This window comes from Cheilinus undulatus, linkage group 1 (genome assembly GCF_018320785.1).
Source record: "Cheilinus undulatus linkage group 1, ASM1832078v1, whole genome shotgun sequence".
NCBI lineage: Eukaryota > Metazoa > Chordata > Actinopteri > Labriformes > Labridae > Cheilinus > Cheilinus undulatus.
Genome location: NC_054865.1, coordinates 55,070,808 through 55,087,666, shown reverse-complemented (window position 1 = coordinate 55,087,666; position 16,859 = coordinate 55,070,808). Strand labels below are relative to the sequence as shown.

General features: G+C 38.3%; 2 protein-coding genes across 3 annotated transcripts; one reads left to right on the top strand and one right to left on the bottom strand.

Annotated features, from left to right (window-relative positions):
* Positions 1–394: 394 nt before the first annotated feature.
* On the top strand, positions 395–9,899 carry LOC121514029 (membrane-spanning 4-domains subfamily A member 12-like). Of its 2 annotated transcripts, none has more exons than XM_041794087.1 (7): positions 395–767; positions 4,444–4,557; positions 5,085–5,141; positions 7,456–7,545; positions 8,034–8,147; positions 8,734–8,815; positions 9,691–9,899. In XM_041794087.1, the coding sequence occupies exons 1-6, from the start codon at positions 696–698 to the stop codon at positions 8,809–8,811; spliced, it is 525 nt and encodes a 174-aa protein (XP_041650021.1). In that variant the 5' UTR covers positions 395–695; the 3' UTR covers positions 8,812–8,815; positions 9,691–9,899. The 2 variants fall into 2 exon arrangements, with proteins under 2 accessions (XP_041650021.1, XP_041650028.1); XM_041794094.1 differs by lacking the exon at positions 9,691–9,899 and adding an exon at positions 8,949–9,007.
* Positions 9,900–11,136: 1,237 nt separating this feature from the next.
* Positions 11,137–14,973, bottom strand: LOC121512857 (gonadotropin subunit beta-1-like). Its single transcript, XM_041792366.1, has 3 exons — positions 14,916–14,973; positions 13,124–13,334; positions 11,137–11,413 (listed from the first exon to the last, which is right to left on the bottom strand). The coding sequence occupies exons 2-3, from the start codon at positions 13,280–13,282 to the stop codon at positions 11,210–11,212; spliced, it is 363 nt and encodes a 120-aa protein (XP_041648300.1). The 5' UTR covers positions 13,283–13,334; positions 14,916–14,973; the 3' UTR covers positions 11,137–11,209.
* Between the last annotated feature and the right edge of the window lie 1,886 nt (positions 14,974–16,859).

Below are 16,859 nucleotides of genomic sequence, written 5' to 3'. Positions count from 1 at the left end.
AAAGGTCCAGAAGGAATTATGTTTCACACAACCCTCATAGTCACCTGCATAGTTACACATTTATTCTTAATGATGCTCTCACAGCAAATGGATAGTAGACCCGTCTGTAACACTCTGAGGGTGTCATCAAATCTGTCTGGCCCATTTTTTGAGTTTTGTGTAAAATTTGTCAATTTTGGCCTTTTCCTTCTGCTTTTTTTGTGTTGCATTAATGAAATAAACATGTTTACCAAAAACATTTGTAATTGCAACAATTCCTGGAAGAAATGGACTTTTGTCTATGACTGTAAATGACAGACCTGTAAAGTGAGTGAGCAATCAATAATTAACCAAGGAGCACATATAAGGAAGTCCTTTAGAGTCAACTCACTCGCATCACCCATTGCCTGATCTGAAGCTATCATACCTGGATCAATCAGTCACACCTGGACTGACAAATCACACCTGGAACATTCAGCTACACCTGGATCAATCAGCCACACCTGGACTGACAAATCACACCTGGATGAATCAGTCACACCTGGACTGACAAATCACACCTGGATGAATCAGTCACACCTGGACTGACAAATCACACCTGGATCATTCAGCTACACCTGGATCAATCAGTCACACCTGGACTAACAAATCACACCTGGATCAATCAGTCACAGCTGGATCATTCAGCTACACCTGGATCATAAATCACCCGGACAATGTCTTCCTCAACATCATCCCCAGGAGTTGGAGGTCAGATGGTCACTCAGGTGAACATGGTCGCCCTTGGGGTGAGTACCTGAGTGTGAAGGTTCAAACAATATAAATACACAAACACAAAATATGTAGTTTTACCAGTATTACTCTTCTTGTCTTTATTCCCTAGAATTTCATCACCCTTTTGGCACTCTTTTATTTTTTCATTTGTTTAATGTCATTAATGATTTGGTCTCTTTTATTGCTCTCATTCTTTTTACCTCTTCTATTATATGTATGCATTCTCCTTGATATTCATTTAGCTTTATTTGACTTGGATTTTTTCCCCTTCATTGGTATTTTTCTATTTTTACTGGCTCTTGTTCTGTTTCACATTTGACTGCTTTTACCTTCCTTTTATTGTTTTTTATGTCTCTCACTGTGTGTATATAATAATAATAGTAATAATAATAATAATAATAATAATAATAATAATAATAACTTTATTTGTACAGCACTTTTAAAAACATGGGTTTACAAAGTGCTGTGACATGTGCAGAACAGAGGAACAAAGCAACAAACCCAAACAAAAGACAAGAAGACAGAATGTGAGATACTATATATATATATATATATATATATATATATATATATATATATATATATAATTTTATGGAAATTTTGATTTTATTTGATTTCAGTAGAAAGTGAAATAAACATTTCAGTTTCAAAAAATGAGAATTTGAAAGAGAAACAAAGAGGAGTAAAAATAAAACAGGAGATAAATGAGAAAAGGCAGTTAAATTTAAATAAAGGGGGCAAAATCCGATAGTAAAGCAAGATAAAACAGCTCTAAAACTGCAAAAGCAGGAAAGTTGATAAATATAGCAAGGCAGACAAAAGGGAAGCAATAAAGACATAAAAGCAATACAGTGAAGAAGAAAGTAATGATTAATAACAGGCAAGGGGCAAGGGAAAAAAAACAAGGTTGACAGGGAGTAAAGGTGAGATTAAGAGGAAATAAAATAAGATGAGAAACTAAAATAGGTAAGAATCTGTGAGAAGATAAAAACCAAGTCTATAAAAATGAGTTTTAAAAAGTGATTTAAAAGATGTCAATGATTCTGCATGCCTTATCTCCTAGGGCTGGTCTTTCCAAAGTCAAGTGGCAATAATGGAAAAGGCCCTATCACCTTTAGATTTGAGTCTCAACTTTGGAACGACCAGGAAGCCCCCGCCCGAGGATCTAAGGCTGCGGGTTGGCTCAGGTTAAAAGTTCTTGTATATAGGTTGGAGCCAGGCCCTTTAGTGCTTTAAAAGTAATTAATAAGATCTTAAAATCAATTCTAAAACTAACCGGTAACCAGAGTAAAGATGCTAAAAGGGGGGTGATGTGATGTCGTCTGTTACAACCAGTGAGAAGCCTAGCTGCTGCATTCTGAACAAGTTGGAGGTGAGAGAGTGTTTTATGGGAGATATCGGAGAGGAGTGAATTGCAATAACCTAATCTGGAAAAGATGAGAGCATTAATGAGTTTTTCCAGGTCCTATTGAGTCAGTATTTTTTTTTTATTTTGGAGATGGTACATAATTGGTATTTAACAACTGATTTTATGTGACGATCAAATGAGAGATTATTGTCAAATAGCCTGCCTAAATTTCTGCCAGAGGGTTTGATGTTTGTTGCTGCTAGGGGACCAAGATGGCTGTTGATGGATGGGGGGTAGTGGGGATTAAACCATATAATTTCTGATTTTGAGTTAAGTTACAAGAAGTTCTGTGCCATCCAACAGTTTACATAATTTAAACAGTCTGTAAAAGCAGCTAGGCTTCTCGGGTCCCCAGGTCTCAGGGGCAGTTATATCTGTGTGTCGTCTGCATAGCAGTGAAAGGAGACTTTATGATTCTGGATTATTTGTCCAAGGGGCAACATATAAGTAGAAAATAAAATAGGACCTAAAACTGAACCTTGCGGTACACCATAAGTAAGGGTAGAGGTTGAGGAGGAGTGGTTACCTATGGTGACCGCAAAGGTTTGCTCTCAAAGATATGAATAAAACCAGCTAAGCGCAGTGTCCTGAGGGCTACACTATATTGCCAAAAGTATTAGCTTACTTGCCTTGACTTGCATACAAACATCCCATTCTTAATCCATAGGGGTTAATATAACGTCGGTCCACCCTTTGCAGCTATAACAACTTGAACTCTTCTGGGAAGGCTTTCCAAAAGGTTCAGGAGTGGGTTTATGAGAGTTTTTGACCATTCTTCCAGAAGCGCATTTGTGAGGTCACACACTGGTGTTGGACGAGAAGGCCTGGCTTTCAGTCTCCGCTCTTATTCATCCCAAAGGTGTTCTATGGGGTTGAGGTCAGGACTCTGTGCAGGCCAGTCAAGTTGATCCACACCAAACTCTCTCATCCATGTCTTTATGGACCTTGCTTTGTGCACTGGTGCACAGTCATGTTGGAACAGGAAGGGGCCATCCCCAAACTGTTCCCACAAAGTTGGGAGCATGGAATTGTCCAAAATCTCTTGGTATGCTGAAGCATTCAGAGTTCCTTTTACTGGAACTAAGGGGCCAAGCCCAGCTCCTGAAAAACAAGCCCACACCATAATCTCCCCTCCACCAAACTTTACACTTGGCAACCTGGCAACCACCAAAACCCAGACTCGTCCATCAGATTGCCAAATGGAGAAGTGCGATTGGTCACTCCAGAGAACACGTCTCCACTGCTCTAGAGTCCAGTGATGGCGTGCTTTACATCACTGCATCTGACGCTTTGCATTGCACTTGGTGATGTATGGCTTGGATGCAGCTGCTCAGCCATGGAAACCCATTCCATGAAGCTCTCTACGCACTGTTCTTGAGCTAATCTGAAGGCTACATGAAGTTTGGAGGTCTGTAGCCATTGACTCTGCAGAAAGTTGGCAACCTCTGCGCACTATGCACCTCAGCATCCGGTGACCCCGCTCCATCATTTTACGTGGCTTACCACTTGGTGGCTGAGTTGCTGTTGTTCCCAATCGCTTCCACTTTGTTATAATACCACTGACAGTTGACTGTGGAATATTTAGGAGCCAGGAGATTTCACCTCTGGACTTGTTGCACAGGTAGCATCCTATCACAGTACCACACTGGAATTCACTGAGCTCCTGAGAGTGAGCCATTCTTTCACAAATGTTTGTAGAAACAGTCTGCATGCCTAGGTGCTTGATTTTATACACCTGTGGCCATGGAAGTGATTGGAACACCTGATTTCAATTATTTGGATGGGTGAGTGAATACTTTTGGCAATATAGTGTATCTTCAAAGTGGTTCATCGGATCAAGATGTAAATACCTGGAAAGAAAAGCTGAAATGTTGATCTCTTGTCTTATATTCATCTTTTGATGAATCTACAGCAAAAAAGGAACTTATCTCACCACTCCAATATTTTTGGAGGGTAATGTATAATCTCTTTCAGGCCCTTCATTTAGATGTATTTTCAGGAAGTCCCCATTCCAAACTAATTAGATAGCCCAGCTCTAGATTTTCTGGGTCAGTTGGGTTCCTTGTTTTTAAAAGTCTGATGGCCTTTTGCACCTCCAAACATTTCCTTTTAATCAACATCAGCGTATACATCTTGCTTCAGAATTTCTCAACCAATTTTAAAAAACAGTCCTATTTGATTTAATTTCAGCAGGTTTCTCATTTATAAAGAAACAAGGCATTCTTATTTTCTAAATAATTGATTAAGAGACTTTGTGTAATTATATATTTCTCTGTTTGCAGGTGGTTCAGATCATGATCGGTTTGGTGGTGTTTTTGTTTGGGATCCCCTTCGCACTTGAAGGGTGGTCTATTTTGGTGACGCATAGTGGTACATTTGTTTGGGGAGCTCTGCTGGTGAGTCTACATTTTTTATAATTTATTCATAGTTTATTATCAAACATAAGATAATTAAATTAACAACTGTGTTTACGTGGGAATTAGTGCCCCAGTTATGAGCCCTATCCTGGTTTGGTCTCCTGGTCACTTAGAGAGCTTATCCTGTTTTCTGAATCAGGATATGATGTTTACACAACACAAGATACTTGAAACACCCAATCAAAACACACTGAACAGTTACTCATAGCTTCTCTAACATTGAACTTTATGATGAATAGTTCCATTATGATAGTGTTAATAGAATAGAATAGAATAGAGGCAATATCAATAAACATGATTTTAACAGATATGATGAACCATCAGCTATGTTACTCATGCACTGTGTAGCAAACATTTAGTTGATTTCTCTATTTGATATCACTGATTATATGCTCATGTAGTAATAATGTTATACAGAAATTTTAGTGGCTTGTTGAAAATATTAGACCACATTCTAACTCATATTTCATTTCTGTTCTTCTTTAAATATTCGGTTTCTGTCTCAGTACATGGTCACCGGCTCATTAACACTGGCTGCTGGGAAATTTTCTAACATCTGCATGGTGAGTAACTTCCTGTCCTGATATACTCCAGTGTGTCCTTTAAAGAAGTAGTGAACACTTAACATTTTTTTCAGCCATTCACTGAGGTATCTGACTAAACTATGATAAAACATCAATGCTGGTGTTATTTCTGACATTTGACCCAAACTGATAAAAATCAGAATTTTATGGCTTTTAATTACCAAACAGACATCTGCTTTGAAAAATCTTTCCTGTAAAGGCGTGGCCTATGTGATGTAGAAATCTACCATCGGTATAAAAGGTAGAACGTTGCCGCCTCTAACCAACTTTAGCATTCAGAGACCACTCCCATCCTCTCCTGCACCTGCACTGCTTTGGCTCTGAGAGCTCCAGCTTTAGTAATGCTAGTGCTGGAGCCAACAGCCCAAGCAGGTAGAGCTCAGGACCACCAAATTTCTGAAGTGGGCGGAGTTAGGTCTAAACTGGGGGTTTACTTACACTTTAATGTAAAACTCAGATGGCCCCTAAAACATCCGGCCTGCTCCTACTGGAGCCTATGCTGGTCCTCTTTAAGCCCAGTCCTTTAACTTTAGATACAAACTTTATAAACTTAGCACAAAAAGTTAAAAGTTATAGAAGTTATTAAAAATGCTGTCTTTGTTGTAACAATGCTTCTTGGCAATAAATCTTATACTGTTGGAAAGCCTGTTTATTACCCTTTTAAATGATGCCACATTTGTAAGGAACATGCATTTGTGGGATGAGCAGCAGAGCTGAGTAGGTGGGTTGCACCCATGAAAAATTTGCCAAATCTTCCCTGCCAATGCCAAACAGTTTATTCTGCCATTGACTCTTGTTTAGTGTTTGGTGGATTGGATGATTAAAGTTTGACAGAACAAGACATATTGACAATTTAACAATTTATTCATTTAACAAACAGGAGCCCCAGTAGTGTGTGGAAGAACCATACACAGCCACAACAGCCTGGCTCCTCCTCCTCATGCTGGTCACCAGCCTGGTCACACACTGCTGTGGGATAGCATCTCATTCTTCAACCAGCATTTGTTGCAAGTCAGCCAATGTGGTTGTGTTAGTCACTCTGGCATGAACAGCACACCCAAGCTGATCCCACAAGTGTTCAGTGGGGTTAAGGTCAGGACTGCCGGCAGGCCATTCCATCCTCTCCACTCCCAAATTCTGGAGGTAGTCTCTGAAAAACCCCAGACTGTGGAGATATGGGACTGCCACTGGTGGCAGAATCTCATCTTGATATTGCTCTGCATTGAGATTGCCTCCAGTGATGACTAGCCTTGTTTTTCCAGTGAGGGAGATGCTGCCCCACACCATCACACTACCTCCACCAAAAGATATTGCTCTATCGGTGTCTTCTTGGGGTGTCGTCTTCTTGGGACGCCTACTTTGTGGGCTGTCTCTGACATCTCCCGTTATATGGAACTTGGCCTTCAGTTTGGAGATGGTACTAGGGCTCACTCAAAACAATGCTGCAACTTGGTTTTGCAGAATACCAGCTTGAAGTTGCCCTATCATACGGGCCCTATCCAGATCAGTCAAACGTGGCATGCCGATTCTTGGAGCAGACAGCTACTGACCACTGTAGCAGGGCCCATGCTCACAGATGCTGCCAGTCAGGCACCTGATTGGCAGAGTTTTCCTCTTCTCAACTTGTAGCCACAGAGAGGCAAGTCTCTTGCCCACTGGGAGAACTCCAACACTGTGGTGCTAAGCTGGGGACTTGTGAGTATCCCCTCACCTGTCTGATGCCTCTCACCATGGGCGACTCTGGAGTACAAGAGTGCCCAACCCTTCTCCAGAAGTGTGGTTCTGGGTCCAGAGGAGAGCCCAACTATATCTAGTCAGTATTTCTCCAACTCGAGCACTAACTTTGGCACCTTCCCTGCCAGAGTGGTGACTGAAAACCAGTCTGTGCTGTCGGGGGTCAGTACGTCTACCCCCTCACCGGCTATCCGGTCTCCATTGCAAATGACCGTCATGCCTATCTCTGCAGGTGGTTGGCCCACAGGTGGAGGCTCAATGTTGCCTTTTAAGGGCCCCTATGGGGTGAAGCCCAGCCACCAGATGCCCTGATTTCCCTATTCCAGGCAAGATGACTCCAGACCATGCACTCCAAATCAGTGTATTTCTAGTCAAATTGAATTTTACGATAGGTCTAGATAGACAGACTGACTGACAGATCGATACTTTATTTAAAAGTTCAAGAAATCCAAATTTATTTATTCAAATTAGGTCTGCATCAAGAAAGGCTGTTTTGAATTTGCTCCTTAATAAAGCTTTCTTCTTTTCCATGTCCTCCAACATCTGCCGTCTCTTCTAGATGAAAGCTGCACGGAGCTTAAGCATATCTTCTGCTGTAACTTCACTGATCACAGCTGTGCTTCAGTCTGTGGATGCGTCAGTGGCACCGGTTTGTATAAAACTTGATTTCCAAAAATTTTAATACTAAAACATGACAATACAACATGACAATAGAATAATTAAACATTATAATAATTCATTGAAAAAAATTATAGATGATCATTGACTTTATCAGTGATTTTTTCCGACTACCTGATGAAGAGCTCTTTTTTACTATGGCTGTAAAAAATACTTAATGGTCACTCACACCTTCACACACATCAGAGTCTGATGCATGCTGGAAGAAACAGGTCTGGATAGAACTCATTTCAGCATTTTGTTTTTACAAAAATTTAAAAGATGTTGGACTTAAACGAGTCTGTTAGGGCTTTTCCACTCTGACTTTTGGCTGCATAGATCCAAACCAAGCCATACTGGGCGATACTGCAAAATTTAATAGTCTGTTACCAAGTAAATACAGGGCGAGTATCAACAATACTGATACTCAATACCAATACTTCACAATAATTATTTGTTTTATGGTTGTGTGTGTCACAGAGCACGGAATTCCTGGGGGTCCTTTCTGTGTTCCACTTTCTGCAGTGTGCTGTCTCAATCACGGTCACTGTGTTCTCTTTTTTAATTATCGGTGACTGTAAATGTGACAAACAGGTGAGTTCATACACATTTATTCAGTATTAATGATCATCCAAAGCACCACTGTTATTTAATAATTCCTTTGAAGGCAGCAGGAATCCTCGCCAGAACTGAGCACATGTCTATTAAAGACCCTGTAAAGTGAAATCTGAAGTTTGTGTCTTAACACACTAGATATGTTGGAACATGGTTGCTGTAAACATGGGAAAACTCTGAGACCTACATGTGACTAAATTCTAGATTTGGACCGTTAGAACTTTTTTCACCTCTTTCCTGGCTTAGTTTAATGTGGGCGAGGCCGATATTTGAGCCCACAGCAGGGAATGACCCCGCGCCTCTAACAAGCCAGTTAGAATGTCTATCAAAACCCTTTTCAGTTCTATTTTCATCTTTTTTATAGTGAGGGCAAACAACCTCCATCAGTTTAAAAAGCTTTTGGATAATCAACAACCAATAAAAAGGTTAATGGCGTACTTGCTGTATTTTGAACAGACTCAATTTATTATCTATCAGTGTAGATTGTAACGGATCAGTTTGGCTAAATAAATAAAGTACAAAAAGGATGAAACACTGAGGTTCTTTCCTTGTTTTTGTGCTGAAGGCTCCGACCATCACCTTTGCCAATGGAAACGCATCAGTGGCTGCACAGGCTCCGCCTACTCAAGCCGAGCTCCCCTGAACAGGTGAGCTGCCTACCAGTGGGAGGGGCTTCAGAACACAGCGTTCCCATCATTCACACAACCATGACACACTGATAAAAGGATGTTAGATACTGGTATTTTATTTTGTGTTTTTTGTGTTTCTTTATTAACATAGGAGGAAGGTGGATCGAGTCATTTTTCAGCATAAAAATGCTTTTACTGCAGTTGTTGAGACGTATATTTAACGAGGATTTACTGTTCCAGAGTCACTGGTGTTGAATTTGTGATTTTGACGACTCTGGATTCCAAATAACATGGAGTCACTCCGCCCAGTATTATAGGAACAAAAATAATACCAACAAAGCTTGTACATATCTAAACCTTAATGTTGACACTTGATGAGTTTATGCCAGGTGTAATTCCTGTATATTTAGAGCAGGGGTCATCAAGAACATTCGCATAAGGGCCAGATTTAGTCCCGACAGAAACTCTAGGGGTCAGAATTTCAAATACACAAAAACTGAATCAATATTTTGGGTTTGATTGAAATATTATTGTAGTAGTATTTGTATTGTCTTTCAAAATGCAGGAAATTTTTAGGAATTACCAGTGAGACTAACCAACTAACTTTGAGTTGTTTCTTTTCAAAAAGGACAAAAGTTGTTTACTGACATGTCTACAGTCGCTATGGTTTGCGTCATACAGTTCTCTGTGGAGTTTACCTCTCGTAATTCGTTGCGCTGATTGGCCCGTAAAGATGTGACAGACAGAACGTTCATCCAATCACCCTTATTTTCTTAGGGCTAAGCCCTTTCTGAAACACCGTCCATGGAAGGTTTTCCAGATGGATGTGTTTTATTTATAGTTAACTATAATAACCTTGGACTGACCTGATTTCAATGTTTTTCTTTTTCCAGATGTCTGAATGTTCAACATAAAGTTAGATCAGCTGAAGAGACCACTGATTTACCAATAATATATCATTAAAAAGAAATGATCAATACCCCATCACTGTATGGGATTATGAACATGAATAAATCCACTGAACATGCTCTCTTCATACTCTGATCACACCACAGTGGTTATTAAATCTATTAAATTTCATCATCATTCATCTTTGATCAGTTTTAACAGCATAAACATGATTTTCTGTCTTTAATATTCTTTGAATAAAATTACTTTTCCTGTTTGGATGACTGGTTTGTTTGTATTTTTTCTGCTGATGTTGAATATCATTACTTTAGGAGCAATAATAATTGGATTTAAAGCACTGTAAGGAATAAAAGAAGCAAATATATAAAAACAATTCCAATATTTTAATCATCCAGTCACTGGACTCCAAATCAACATCAATGATTTTATCACTTATAAGTCAAATATGTGATCTATATGATAAAGTGTCCCTGTGGAAAAATGTATATTGGTGAATAATATATTTCTCAAAGAAAGAATCACTGAACACAGCAGTGCTATTAAAGAAACGACACCACTAGCCTTTTTCAGACATTTTCATGAACTCAGACACCCCATGTCCTTATTGTTCTTAGGTACAGGAGCCATTAAACCAAATCTGAGAGGTGGCAACATAAACTTTATCAGGAAAAAGAGAGAAGCATTTTGGATTATTTTACTGGGATGAATGAGGATTTTTCTATTAATGGGTTTCTATAGTTATTTTTTAAATTGGGGATCTTTGTTAAGGTTTTATCTCTAAAAGCTTTTTATCGCCCAAAACTGTTATTATGGTTTCATGACAATCTTTTTATCTGTCATTCTGCAGGAGCTTTACTGATTTTTTTTTTTTTTTAGCTATAAAAAAGTTTAGCATATATGACTAAATATATATTTATATAACTTTATCATGAAGGCTTTCTTTAAATGTTTGCTCATGCAACAACCCAAAAGAATGACATGATGTCCATAAAAATCTCTAGATTATTATATACATACAGTGCCGTGAAAAAGTATTTGCTCCTTTCTGATTCCTGACTTTTTTGCATATTTATCACACTTGAATGTTTCGGATCATCAAACCAAATTTTATGTTTCAAAAGGCAACCCAAGTAATACAAAATGCAGTGCAATATTGACCACGATTAAGTAATATAATCAATAAAAGGCTAAAACCTCTTTATAGGTACTGTAACTGCTGAATCGTAGAGATTTTTTCATGGCAGAGAAAGTCATCTGTAGGACAAACTCAGGTTTGTTTTCTTGGTCAAACATGAGAGAAAATGTTGTCTTAATGGGAGTGTTGAACATTAGCAGTGCTGAGATAATGGGCTGAATGTAAATTTCAAACAGTGAAATCAGTTTCAGCTGTGATTTGTCACGTCTAAAAAAACAAAGACAAAACATGAAAGTTAGCGGACGCATGTTTATTTTAGCATCACTTTCTCTATCATCATCAGTAAATCAAGGACAACCAAGGATTCTTTAAAATGGCTGATAGTTTGGTGCGTTCCCAGTGAAGCGCCCGCAGTGTGTGTTTCCTGCATCACATGCTTTACATTCGCAGTGTGTAGCCACGGGGTAGGTGACGCTGACCGGACATCCTGGGATCTGTTTCACCTCATAGATCCAGTTCCCGTTACAGACCTGCTGCTCAGCCCAGTCATCGTGTCCAATGTAGACCGGGTCCTGTCACCAAACAACAGCAGGAGGGGCAGTGGGATCAAACACAAATATGAAGATAATTCAGTCAAGGGGAGAGAATCCACCAAATTTCTGATTCTTGGGGGGATTGTGGATATACCAGGGGCACATATAACCTTGCAAAGCAGATGGATTCGCCTGTTTCCTTGTTTCTCACTGGCGAATCCACCTTGCAAAGCTCTCGTCTGAACCGTTTGGGCCCGGTTAGAAAGTGACGTCTCAGGGTGGTGTGATTGAGCGTGTTTCATCATATAAATGTCTTGGATTCTTGATCGATGACTCTTTGACCTTAAAGCAGTGATACTCAGTGTGTGGCTCTTTAATGTCTTAATTTGACATACTAGTCCACCAGAAAACCTTAGAAAAGGGAAACTTTGACCTCAGAAATTAATCACATTAATCAGTTTGTTTTCCAGACTTTTACAGAAGGTTTTAACTGTCAAACTTAATTGTCCCATTTTGCCCCTTTTCACCACTTTTTGCTACTTTTCACCCAATTAAGCTACCCTTGCCATTAAATACCACTTTTTTCCCTACTTTTTTGCCCATTTTTGCCACTTCTTTTTAACCCCTTTTCACAATTTTTTTTGCTACTTTTCACTCATTTTAGCTACCTTTTGCCATTAAAAACCACCTGTTTTTTTTTTTCTTTTTGCCCTATTTTACCACTCGTTTCTGCTTTTGCCCATTTTAGTTACTTTTCTCTCATATTTTTACCATGTTTTTGTCACTTCTGGACAATTTTTGCCACCTTTAACTAATTTTATCGCTACTTCAAGCCGTTTTTGCCACTTTTCACCACTTAGATTGTGGCTTTTGCAAAAGTATTTTTCAACAATTTGGCTCTTTGGTTGAGCAGGGTTGAGTAACACTGCCTTAAAGCTTCATATTGAACATCTCACAAAGAAAATAAAGTTGGGGCTGGGTTTTTATTTCAGAAATAAGTCTGTTTTTTGTTTACTGCTAAGAAAAGACTTGTTTATGCCACTTTTTTGCCCCTGATTGATTATGGTGATGTTTTATACATGCATGCATGTTCCCAATGCTTTAAATGTCTGAGCCTGGACTTTTTGTCTTAAAAAGTGTGGAAAACATCAAGCTCTAAATGTCCTTTTTTTTAAGGACAAACTGGGCTTTGAGAATAAGTGTGCTGCAGTAATGCCACTAGAATTTTTAGAAATGTACTGCACTTAAAAAATAAATAAATAAATGGAAAATAAACCTTGACATTTTATGCTCAAACTTTTCTCCAAATGTAGGGAACCAAAAAGTGAAAAAAAGAGAAGTCTTCTGTGACAAAAAATAGTCAAAATATTCACATTTTTCAAAACAAAAAACAAACAAATAAAAAACTTGCACATTTTTGGAAATGGCTGATAGTGAGCCATTATTCAAAGCAGGCCCTGACTGCAGAGACACAGAGTATCACATCAGGGCATTTAGAGATTTTTTTTTTTTTTTTACATTTTACAACATTTTTTTTTTTTTTTACTATTTTTGAATTTTTACAACCATATCCTCACTTCAGACTAAAAATACAGTTAAATCCTAATTTTGTATTACCAGTAATACCCTTGGCAGTTTTATAAAGGTCTAAATGTTAGAGCAGACATTTGCTTTAATGAGTATTTGCTGAAGTTCATTCTCCTGATCAAACCTGGGTGCTCTGCGTTTAATCCTCTAATGTGCCGTTACCTTGTTGAAGCACTGTCCCACACATGCCGTGGTGGAGACGGACTCCTTGCGACCGCAGCCCTCCACTTGGATGAGCATGCTGGTGAGATGACAGCCGGAGCTGCAGACCTGCCTCGCCCCTGCTACAGCCAGCACTGCTGCCATGACAACCAGCTTCATTGTCTGTCGGGTGCAGCGCAGACGTCCGCCACAAGAGGGGATCAGGATTCACCTTAGAAGGAAAGTCACAGGGTCCAGTGTCATGTAGTTACTGGTATCTCCCTGAATAATGACTGTTTGTTATTCAAACATCATTTCACACTGGACTGGAGAATCATCTGTCATATTTAAGTCAAAATCATTCCACTTTCAATCATTTCTCTCATTCTTGCACTATTACACAGCTGCCCAGGTACAGCTTATGCACATATTTTATACCTCTGAATATGGACCAAAAATCAGATAGATATTTTTAGCTGAATGGTGATACATAAAAACATAATAAATGGTCAACAATATAACAGAATGATAAAATTTGATTTAATCCGAGTAAATTCAGTGGACTCAGAGGAGGTCAAAAAAATCAATATCCACTTAATTGTTCCATTGATAATACCCTAAAACGGCTCTACACATGTTTTTCTTTGACAGAAGACCTCCGTATAAACTACTTCCTTAGTCTTTTATCATGACTTTAATTCAAAAATGCAAAATGAATGAGGACCATCTTAAAGCAGACCAAGCCTTGTGGCCACACCGAGTCCCAGACCCTACCACTGCTCTACGTTCTGTACTTCACTTTATTTTTAATAATCCACATTTTTTTGTGTTGATCTTTTTATTAATATCAGACCTGATCATTAAATTGAATACTGATAATTTTTGAGAAATTTATACGGTGGCATATTGCATTCACTTGAAAATAATAAAAAAAAAAATCCTCCTGTTTTTACGACATAACTATCTCGTTAAAAACAGGATTTTTTAAAATTTATTTTTGATTTCCCTGTTTTGATGAGATACTCTCTCGTTAAAAACAAGAATTTATTTATTTTTGATTTTCCTGTAAAAACATGAATTTATTGACTTTTGATTTTCCTGTTTTAACAAGATACTATCTTGTAAAAACTAAAAAAAGATCTTGTTTTTGTTTATCAGAAATAAATAAATTCCTGTGTTTATGAGATAGTTATGTCATAAAAGCAGGAGGATTTTTTTTTATCTTTAAGTGAATGCAATAAGCCACCGTAAATTTACGCCTTTCAATTACAGTTGAAGTACAAAAATGTCATATTTGTTATGTAAAAAAAAGGAAATATTTTTTCACACTACATGCAAATTGGATTTCCTTGACAGGAATGATTACAGCCTTGAATATGTTACTAATGAGCAAAAACTTAAACTTGTGTACATTAGATTTCTTTACTCTAAGGTTTAAAAATTAGGAAAAAATCATGCCATTATGGTAAAATGACTAACAGGAAAAACTGTGAAGTTGAAGTAGTGACTCCAGAATGAAAGCCTGATATCATAAAACTTATGTTGTTTTACTGCAATGACTGGAGGATCGAAAATGGTGGTTTTAATAGTTTCAGGGAGACCGTGTTTAGAAAAAGTCTTCAGACTGTTACAGGTTCTGATAATTTCAAAAATTTACTGCAAAATTTAAATTATGAGCATTAACATGGTCAAAATAACAAAAGAAGGAAACAAAATATGACAAAAACAGCTGCAAAATGGCCTCAACTCTCTCTATGGGTTAAACATTACTCAGTTCATGCTACTAAAATATAAATATTTATTTGAAAAGTACCTTTAGAGTTGTGTTGCTGCTTCAGTCTGAGTTGCTGGTCTTGTTTCTTCAGCTCTCCTTGCTCCAGTGTCAGACCTGAGACGGTGGCGTTTTAAATACTGCTCTTCTTTAATCCTTTTAATCATTTTAACCCTGAGCAGGGTGGAGTTTCCTCCTACCCGTTTAGACTTCCCTCTATCTCCTCATCTCTTTCCTTCAGCTGTTCAGGGATCCCCGTTGGTCGAGGCTTTTATCTTTCGTGAAGAAAAGATGAGTATCTGACTGATACTGTGTTTATAAGACACGATGGAGAGGCTTAGATGGACACCATTAATGAAATAAAAGCAACCCCCAGATGGAAAACAGTGACACCAACACTGGGAGATGATTCCATCTTTCTGCTTTGTCAGAGGCTACAGTTCCTAAAGCACATGGTCCGATTTGGCCTACTTTACCACAAGTCACCTGCCACTCTCTCCCCCTGATTTCAGATAAAGGACAACAATTCAGAGTTAATGTGTTTTTTCAGTGAAAATTTAGTAGAGTTGGCCGCTTTCTGCATCAGACCATTTTCCTGGGGTTAAAAATTCTCAGATCACTTATATTAATCTATGTTACACTTTGTGCTGAACTTGCATCAAAAATAACCAACAGCTCACGCTCAGTTTACTTATTTCCACAGAGTACGATGGTTAAAAACCGCAGTTTTCATCCCTCACAAAGTTTTAAGCCACACTTCTATTTGCTTTCTATGTCAATAAAAGATGAAGTTATCATTTAACTTGTTGAAAAACAGCATCATCCCAGTGAACACTGCTCCAGACTGTGAGATAGAAGCTCATTTATCTCAGTGAGTCAGATTTGGAGACATTAAAGTGCTGTAGTAATGGATAATAACACTCAGGCCAGGGGTCATCAAGTACATTTGCACAAGGGCCAGATTTAGTCTTGACAGAGTCTCTGGGGGCCGGACTTCCATATAAAGAAAAATTAAATCAATATTTTGTTCTGATTAACAGTTTATTTTATTAGTATTTCTATTTTCTTTCAAAACACAGGACATTTTTAAGCGCTACCAGTGAGATCTATCCTGATCTACAATGCCGTAGACCAGAAGGAGACAGGCATGCCCACAGAATTGGCTGGAAAGAATGAACCCTCAACAATTATGATTTAGCACCAATATGAACTCATGTTTCACACTTTTCACTACTTCACTGCTTCATTCTGCCATTTCTGCAACATTTTGTGCCACTTTTATCCCATTTTTGCCACTTTTTGCTATATTTATCACTCTTTAACCCACTTTCCTGCCTTTTCACTGCTTTGCCATTGGCTATTTTTGAACTGATTTGCCAGTTTTAACACATTTTTGATACTTTTTGCCTTTTTTTCTCCCTTTAACACATTTTTTCCCATTCTGTAATTCCTTTAAGTCACATTTATTGCATATCTTATCCCACCTTTTTCCATTTCTGCCACTTTTTGTCCATTTTTGATATACTTTTTGGCCCTTTATTTCTTTCATACTAAAGCTTTGCCACATTGTAACCTCTTTTCACCGTTTTCCCCGCAAATTTTTGTCTCTTTGTGCCACTCCACAACCCATTTGGATGCTTATCACCCATATTTGCCACTCTTTAACCCCTTTTCACCATTCTATCTGGCCATTTTTTTTCCAGTTTGAACCCATTTTTGATACTTCTTGCCCTGTTTTTGCCTCTTTAACCCAGTTTCTTGCCATCCTTTAACTCCATTAAACCACTTGTCTTGTTTTATCCCTCCTATCAATTTTTGCCACTTTCCGTCTATTTTTGCCACTTTTCATTACTTTTTCCATTACATGTTATCGCAAAACAAAAGCGATATTTCTTAAATTTCAACTAAGTACAGTTGCGTTTTGAATGTGAATCCACTGAAGGGAGTTTTGGGCATGAGACTCTGCTGCAAGAAGCTGGACATTTA